Source organism: Orycteropus afer, unplaced genomic scaffold, assembly GCF_000298275.1.
Source record: "Orycteropus afer afer isolate SDZICR_OR568_19922 unplaced genomic scaffold, OryAfe1.0 scaffold00111, whole genome shotgun sequence".
Lineage (NCBI taxonomy): Eukaryota > Metazoa > Chordata > Mammalia > Tubulidentata > Orycteropodidae > Orycteropus > Orycteropus afer.
Window position 1 is genome coordinate 8,108,159 of NW_006921698.1, and position 8,868 is coordinate 8,117,026.

General features: G+C 43.9%; 1 protein-coding gene across 1 annotated transcript in view; it reads right to left on the reverse strand.

The window, feature by feature from the left end:
- PYGL (glycogen phosphorylase L) overlaps positions 1–4,236 on the reverse strand; it is a 51,127-nt gene extending 46,891 nt beyond the window's left edge. The window contains exon 1 of the mRNA XM_007943700.2: positions 3,994–4,236. Coding sequence (XP_007941891.1) covers positions 3,994–4,236 — 243 coding nt within the window. The remainder of the gene's footprint in view (positions 1–3,993) is intronic.
- Positions 4,237–8,868: the final 4,632 nt, after the last annotated feature.

An 8,868-nucleotide genomic window follows, 5' to 3' on the forward strand; every position in this document is an offset into this window, starting at 1 on the left:
TGGAAATTTCTCTATCAACTTCGAAACTGTTTTTGACATGGTAAAAGCCAAGTAAATGCTATCAGAATGAATGGGAGAGGTACAAAGGTCAGACTCGCCTAAAGCCTTTTTATATATAAGTACAGTTCACTAATTTTTCAAAAAAATACATCAGTGACTCACTTCTTTATTTCCTTTACAATAGTTTACTCTCCGTACCAGTTCTTCACCATCAGACACAAACAAAACAAAAACAACAACAAAACAAAAATCTGAAAACATGCTAATATAATATCACCTCATACATAAGGTATTGCTCCCCCATTTCCTAATAAGAGCAAAATTAAAATTATTTGGTCAACCAAAAAATACAAAAATATGAGTATGGTTGAATATAATTTACTACCGTAGGGATACTGCCTCGAAAATCCAAGGTCGCTATGAGTCAGGATTGATTTGACAGCAGTGAGTTTGGTTTGGTTTATTGTAATATTTAACTTATTAGTTGAATATGTTAAAATGAAATATAAAATGTCAGTTTAGAAATTTCATTCTTTCCCACTTTTATTTCATCAAACAGGTGAATTCCAAGTCTTCACATGGATAGTCAGCATTCATGTCTTAGTGAGCCATTTAACATTATTTTCCGGAGCACACCACCTTCATTTTTATCTAAGTTATTTGAGTTATGGCATATTTTGAATGTCTATAAAGCTGTCATCAGGGACTTCACCAGTCTATTCAATACATTTTTTCTAGTTGGGAAAAGGTACCTTACCTGGAGCAGACATAGGTTAAATGGGAACACAGCCCCACTGCTCTTCTTGTACATGAGGCCATGGGGACTGTCACAAAAAATTGTTTCTCAAACCACAAACACTTTTGAGATTTTTAAAAGGCTTATAAAGATTAAAAATGAAGATATAACAATAATCATTATTTTAAAATTTCATTCTAGCATCAAGCAGAGAGGGTGAGGGTACTTCTGGGGAGATGTATGGAACTGGTAGCAACAAAACTAGATTGACAAAACAGGCAGGAATTGAGCATAGCGAGTAAGGAGGGAAGGGTTTTCAAGGAATGGAACAGTATGATGAGCAGAAGGCCCAAAGTGGGAGGTACAGGCATGGATGGGGACAGCAAATTGGTTTAGTGAGAGGGCAAATAGGTATAGGAGAGTGATGGGAGAGATGGAAAGGACTGGTTCAAACTGGATTCAAAAGGGCTTTAAATGCTTCATTAAGGACTGTGGACTTAAACCCTAAAGACAATGGGAGCCACACTATCTGAGCAAAAGGCAAGATGTGTTGTTCTAGGAAGTTTAATCACACTATAATGTATAGTATGAGATGGGATTGCAAACTCAAATGCCTTCAGAACCAGGCAGAGAAAATAAAGGTGAAATGGAGGTGACCTACAGCAATGAGGAATGCGAGGCCAAGAACTGGCAGGTATAGTCCTGCCCAAAGGCTCTGAAAATTCCACTGCTTAATGATGTCTGGTGAAACGAATAAGGCTGCCAGTCATGTTCTGCCCCAGCCTGCCAGTCTGAACACTTTTGGGAAGCAAGGTAATCACCTAGAAGGCACTGCACTAGACCAGTGGCAAGGGCCTCAAGTTGGCAAAGTGAGAACGGAGTGTGTACTACAGGAGGAAGCTGAAGGAGAGACTGCAGTTCTGCGTCTGGGTGACTGTCAGATGGCAACGCTATTAAAGTCAGGAGCAGTAGATGGGGCAGGACTAGGAGGGATGATGTTCTGAGTTTTAAACATGCTGAGTTTGAGGAAACTGGAGGCCATCTAAGTATGCTGACTAAGCATTTGGAAATGCAGGAGTGGAGTTTGAGTAATTCAGACTCAAGATGTACACATGAGATTGATCTGCATGGTTACTAGAGAGACCAGGGGTTGGGTGAGGAGCTTGGGACATACCTATGGACTTTGTGCTATGCTCCATGAGGGCAGGGACCATCCTGCTAAATGGTGAACTGTTGCAGTGTGGTGTTGTTGCTATTTTGCCATCGAGTCGGACCCGACTCATAGCAACCCCTCCTTGGGTTTCTGAGGCAGTATCACTACAGAAGTAGATTGCCCAACCTTCCTTCTGAGGAGTGGCTGGTGGGTTTGAACTGCCAGCCTTCTGGTTAGCAGTCAAGTGCCTTAGGCACTACGCTACCAGAGCTCCTCTGTTGCAGTGTAGGCATGTTATATTAACAGTTGTTGAACGAGCCAATTTCTCTGTTGTATCCCCAGTGTATCACTATCAGAAACCTGGCATACACCTGCACTCAAGAGGAAGAGGAGAGCTCAGGGAAGAAGTTAGCTGGGGAACCAGCAAAACCTTAAACTTATCAGAGAAGCCACTGGAGGATAAACATACAAGGGGAATGTATTCTATGGTGCTAAACGCTAGGAAATGTGGGGAGGGGTTGGTTGGTTCTAAAATATGGCTCATCTCACTTCGCATCTTAAAGCAATTTAAGTGTGTGCTTAGTAGTCTATACCATTTCTCCCAGAAAAAAAGATTCAGTCATATATATATATATATATATATATATATATATATATAGTATATATATATCACAGTTTTTTTCTAAGGATATATAAATAGCTTAGCAGTTGTTACTTTGGATAAGAGGCCTATTTGGGTAAGAGGCCTAGGCCTCCTGGGGAGAAAGAGTTTCTTTCCATTTTAAAGCTTTGAAATAGCTAAAATTTCTTACTATGAGAATAATTTACTTTCTTTTGTTTCCTTTCTAAAACTCCTACAGGGGTTCTTTGGATACTGGGATTATGGACCACTCTTTTCTTGGTGCTTTTACATATTTTAAAATTCACACATATGTTTACATGTATTTTCCACTGCCTCCAGAAGAAATCCCATTTGTTCACCCTTCCTAGTAGGCCTCCAACCAGCTTTTCTAGTTTCCTCTCCCAGTACAGACAGGCCCACCCACACTCCAGCTGCCAGAGCTGCCCTCTCACCTGCACTCTCTGCACACAATCCCTTTCCCTGCAATGTCCTCTGCAGTTCCTCCCCCACACCACCCTCCCAGATTGGTCAGGCAGAGACAGTGTTCCTGTGAGCTGCCAACAGTACCCAAAAGAACTCTCCATTCCTGCCCAGCAGCCAGTGAAGTGGGGTATTCGGTGAACCGCCTCCCTCAGCAGCCCCAGGGGGTGGGTCGCAGAGCCCAGAGCATTGCCTGGGCCTAGGCCTCCATCCTGCTGGAGTGAATAAGTCCTGTAGCCCCACACCCTACTTGCAGAAACTGGGGGCAGGGATGGGAGCATAGTTCTGTGGGCTCCACCACACTCAGGGGGTCTCTCTGAGAAGCCAGGGACTCCTGGTCATCCACTCGTGCTCTCAATCAGCCTGTCAAAGGCTCATCGGGTAATAAGGCAGCCCTCAACTTTCTTTTTTTCTTAGCCTGTATTACCATCTACAACTTTGTATATGTGTTTCCTCCCAAGTATTAAGCCTGCGAAGGCAGGGCTTTTGTTTTGTTCAAGGCCTAGAACGGTGCCTGGCATACTGAACAGGAGGCACCCGCTTATCTCTTAATTAAATGATGATATCAGATGCTCAAAAAAAATTTGTTAAGTCACAGGCGAGGCAAGCCTTTGCGTTTGCTCACTGGGTGATGCCCAGGGACGCCTAGGGCAGTGAGTTGGGTGGGGTGCTGGTGGGCAGCTCCGCGGATATGTGAGTAAGGTGTCAGTGGGGTGGCCGAATCTGTTCTCGGAGCAGCTCACCCACCGTCCAGGCTCGTTTCACCTGGACTGGGGGTGGCTTCTCCGGCAGTGGGGCAGGAACGCACCTATGTTATCGTGCTTTGGCAAAGCTGGCCGAGGAGGGGGTGCAGAAAGGACACAGTGGGGTTTCCTCTGGCCCTGCGGCCCCCATCCCTGCTCTGGTCCGCGCCACAGACGCGGTCCTGGGCGCTCGGCGTCAGGGGGAGGGGGCGGCTCCACGAGCGCCGGCGAGGAGACCCCGCCCCACCCCGGCCAGTACCTTGGGGCACTTCTCGTAGTAGTACTGCTGCGTGCGGATCCAGCGTCCCACCAGGTGGTCGCGCACCGTGTGCGCCAGCGCGAAAAAGTAGTCGCGAGGGGTGGCCACGTTGCGGTCCTTGACCAGCGTGAAATGCAGGTGCCGATTGAAGCCCTTCTTCAACTCCGCCACGTTCTCCACGCCCACGATGCCGCGGATGCTTATCTGCCGGCGCTTTTCCTGGTCAGTCAGAGGCTTCGCCATGGCAGCGGTGCGGGCCTGGGCCGGGCTTGGTGAGCAGCGCAGCGAGCGGGATGTGCGGCCTAAAGCGTCCGGGCGGGCGCGGGAAGGGCGGAACCGGGCCCGCGGCCCCACTGCGGCTATTGAGAAAGAGGAAAGTTTGGGGTCCGCCCCTCGGCGCGGCTCCGCCCCTGCAGCGCCTCCCACGGTTTCTGTGTGCGGGGCGGAAGCAGGCGCTTGGCCCTTCCCGGGACTCTGAGGGTGCCAGAGAGAGCGTCGGGGTAAGGGTGGGAGCCACGCTCGCTGCACCCCTGCAGGAGAGCTCTGCGGGCCGACGCGCTTGGGTAGGGTGCGAGTGAAGAAGGACCCTGTCTGAGCCCTCTTGACGGCCTGGTGATCCACAGGTCAGGTAGCCACTCAGAGGCTCCCTTCCGCTTCTGGAGAATCCAGGATGGCAGGCTGTGCCCTGCCCATCCCCTCTAGATTCTTGAGGTTCAAGGATATAGTCTCCGTGTGAAAACATGTTGTTGGCAAACTTTGTTTTAGGAATGTTAATTTGCTGTGTCCTTACTATTGTTAATTTTCGCCTGGAGTGGATTCCACCACAGCATTATAACAGATCTTGGAAGGTTGGAAAGCTTTCACTTCTGTTGTCTTACCCCCTCCCCCCATCAGTCTTTGGCTTCACCCATCTTGGATCCCAAGCTTGAGAAAGCAAGCCTAAAATGCTTTAAGTTTTGCACCCCGCTCCGAATCAGAGATTTGGGTTCTTTGACTCCTTAATCAATACTTGCCTTGACCACAGCACCCTGTCCACAAAGCCCTGCCGCTGTTTATCTGTAGGGATAAGTTAATGAGATTCAGGGACTCTGCCAATCGCCGCAGGCAGCTTCGGGCTGATTACATGGTCTTTATGTTAAGTTTCTTGCTCAAATTATGGTTTAACCATGAGGGGTGAGTGGGGAGGTGGGGAGAGACTAGAGAAGGACTTGTATGTGAAAAATTAAGGGATTCCTCACACAGAGGTTGCCTTGTTTACATAAAACAACCGGGTCTGTGTAATCTTCAGTACAGTCTGATCTTTGCACCTTCACCTCCCTCCCATTTTGGAGGTTTTTTTTTTTTTGGTATGTGGTTTTGTTTAAACCCTGGTAAGTGCAAACATACAGTATTTTGTCAGAGACTTCTTGTTCAATGGATATTATTAATCTTTCATTTTAAAAATAATCTATTGCCCGAGTTGAGTTACAAAAATTTTAAGACTATAATTTATGTTCATATAATTTACCTTTAAAAATAAATCAAACCTGATTATTTTCAAATTGGTGCATTGAGGGCTGGGGGATTGGGCTCAGGCAAAATGTAATCCTCACCACAAAAATGAAAATTAAGAGGATATAAATTTGGTGAAACATCCAGGGCCCACCCAGTTCCAGTTTAGGGGTTTTAGATTTAGGGAACAGAGCTGAGACTGAGTTGGGCCCTACGCAATACAGATGAAAAACTGTAGGGAAAGCATAGGAAAGTATGTGTAGGCAAAATGAGGATGGTGAATGCCAGAAATACCGTGCATTCGTAATGGGAGTGGAGTCCCCATCAAAATAATTGATCTTGAAAGAAGAGGTCTCTTGATAAATATCATCATAATCTGTTTTCAATAACCTTTCAATAATCCTAAAATGGTGACACCATTAAGCCAGTTACAGCCATTCACACTCTGGTGTGAAGTAGTTCAGTGTGCTTTAACAGCTGGTTGAGAGAGTAGGGCAGCACAGTGGGGTGGCATGAAGGGAAGCTAGATCTGAGTAGTTCTTATTTCCAGAGAGATCTCTGAGGAGAGAAGGCAAACTAATGCCTGCACACTTGGATGGGGAGTGAGGAATCAGAGGGTGCAGGAAAAAAGGAAATAGAAGACACCGAAAGGAAACTTACTCTCTTGCTTAATTTTGCTTAGTTGTGTTCTGTTGAGTCAATTCCACCTCAAAACCCAGAAACCAAACCTGTTGGTGACCAAGAAAAAGACCACCAGAAAGACATGATTGCAAGGCACATGTTCTAACAACAGCTAAGAGAAGGCAAGGCCTCTCTTACAGTTGAATGCCTACTTGGCAGAACTTAGTGTTAGGAAAAAACATTGTTCCAGTAAAAAGTATTCATTATCTTGATGGAACATTTTACCTAAAAATAATATCCTTTAGTAATCATATTATACCTTAGAATAATGTATCCTAGTAATTATTTTGGGAGCTCTGGTAGCATAGTGCCTAAGGTACTTGACTGCTAACCAGAAGGCTGGCAGTTCAAACCCACCAGCCACTCCTCGGAAGGAAGGTTGGGCAATCTACTTCTGTAGTGATACCGCCTCAAAAACCTGAGGAGGGATCACTATGAGTCAGGTCTGACTCGAGGGCAAATAACAACAACAATAGTAATTATTTCATACCTGAGAATAATGTACCCTAACAATCATATTATGTTTCAGAATGATGCATTTTAGTGATTATTTACTATTCCTGTAAGAGATATTAACTCAATTAATCATTTGTTACTTTTGGGCATGGGAAAAGACCTCCGGGTATGGGAAAAAGTAAAATTTTAACCTTTTAGATAATACTTGATTGTATTGTAGAAAATACTTGATTGTTTTAAGGAAATACCAAGAATAATGATGTAATCGTGTATTGATGTATAAATAAAGCAGAGCGGGTACATCAGGGGTCACTCTTGCATCATACACAGAGTGTCCACCTGCCTCCTGTTCCTCTTAAATCTTTTACCCTTTCATATTGCTTTGTTTCATGACCTGTGTTGTTTTGCCGGATGTGGCAAGTGGCACCCAACATGCGGCATGGAATGGAGCAGCAAGTGGCCCCAAGAGGACACCCCACTGAGTGGAAATCAAAGCTTCATAATGAAAAAGAGTGTGGGTGAATTTACTAAGTTTTTACTTTAAGCCAGGCTGACATGGAGAATGTAGGATCTCATGAGAGGGATTGTTATATTTCTGCTCTTAAGGCATTAGTTCAAGCTAGAGGTTTTTCAGTGTCTAAAAAGGAGCTGGAAGAATTTTTTACAGTGTGTAGATCACTGTTGCTCTTGGTTTCCTCGGGAAGGGGCAATTGATTTGATGGCCTGGGAAACCATCAGTCAACAGATGAATGAGTGTTTAAAAGAAGAAGGGCCGAAGGATTTTCCAGAGCATTTATTTTCAATTTGGAGCATTTTAAAGCTGTGCTTAGAATTGGATAAGGGACTAAGTGTGGGCATAGATTTTAAATTACAACAGTTAAAATTGAAAGAAGAAATAGTTAAGAAAAAATTGGAAACTGAACCCTCAGAAGTAAAGGAAGAGAAGTTATATCCTTCTTTAAATCCATTTTTAAATCAGGCTATTTCAGCTGTACCATGCCCTTAGCATTTGCTCTCCTCCACCTTTTAACCTCTTCCCTCCCTCAGGGAAACAAGTTAACTTTATCATCCACCTTGTCTGCTTTATCACTTATACAAGCTATGGTTCAAAAGGCAAGGGCCATGGATGAGGACATTCCACTAGAATTGAGACATGTTTTTTCCTGTAACAGAGCAGTTAGACCCTCAGACTAATCAACTAATGCGAGGACATAAAACATTTTCCTTTAAAACTCTCAAAGACTTGAAACAAGCTGCTGCCACCTATGGGCCAATGGCACCATTTGTAAAAACCTTAATAGAAGCCATTGCTCAAGAATTTTTGTGTCCTTATGATTGGTATATGCTGGCTAAAACTGCATTAGAGGGAGGAGATTATTTGATGTGGAAAATGTATTTTCATGATTTCTGTACAGAGCAGAGTATGAGAAATCAACAACACAATGTTGCCATTAATTTTGAAATGCTTTCTGTTACAGACAGTTTTTAGATGTCATGACTCAATTAACCTATCCATTGCAAGCATATCAACAGGTATCAGCTGCAGCCTCTCAGGCTTGGTTCAAACTACTGGCTAAAGGAGCTGATAATTCTAGCTTTACTAAAATTATACAAGGGGCCTGCAGAACCCTTTGAACAGTTTGTGGATAGGATAGTATAGCAGTAGCCCCTATCTAGGGAGAAACTTGCAGCATTACATGAACTTGTTCAGCACCAGTTGGTTGCTGGACACATTGAACACTCTAATAGTCCATGGAATAGTCCAGTATTTGTTATTAAAAAAAAAATCTGGCACATGGAGAATGTTAACAAGATTTGCAAGCTATTAATCTTATCATGCAAACTGTGGGACCTTTACAACCTGGCCTTCCTTCTCTAACAGTGATACCTCTTGATTGGCATTTAATAATTTTAGACTTAAAGGACTGCTTTTGTACTATTCCATTGCAACCACAAGATAAGATTAGATTTGCTTTCTCTATCCCAGAAATTAATGTTCAAGCCCCCGCAAAGGGATATCATTGAAAGGTTTTACCTCAGGGCATGAAAAATAGTCCTGCTGTGTGCCAAAACTTTACAGCATGTGCAATAGAGCAAACGTGATCTGTTTTGTCACAGGCTATTATTATCCGTTATATGGATGATATTCTTTGCAGTCACCCTGATAAAGACATATTAAATCAGATTTTCTTACATTTAAGTGAACAACTTTCTTGTCATGGTTTGAAAATAGCTCCTGAAAAGGTT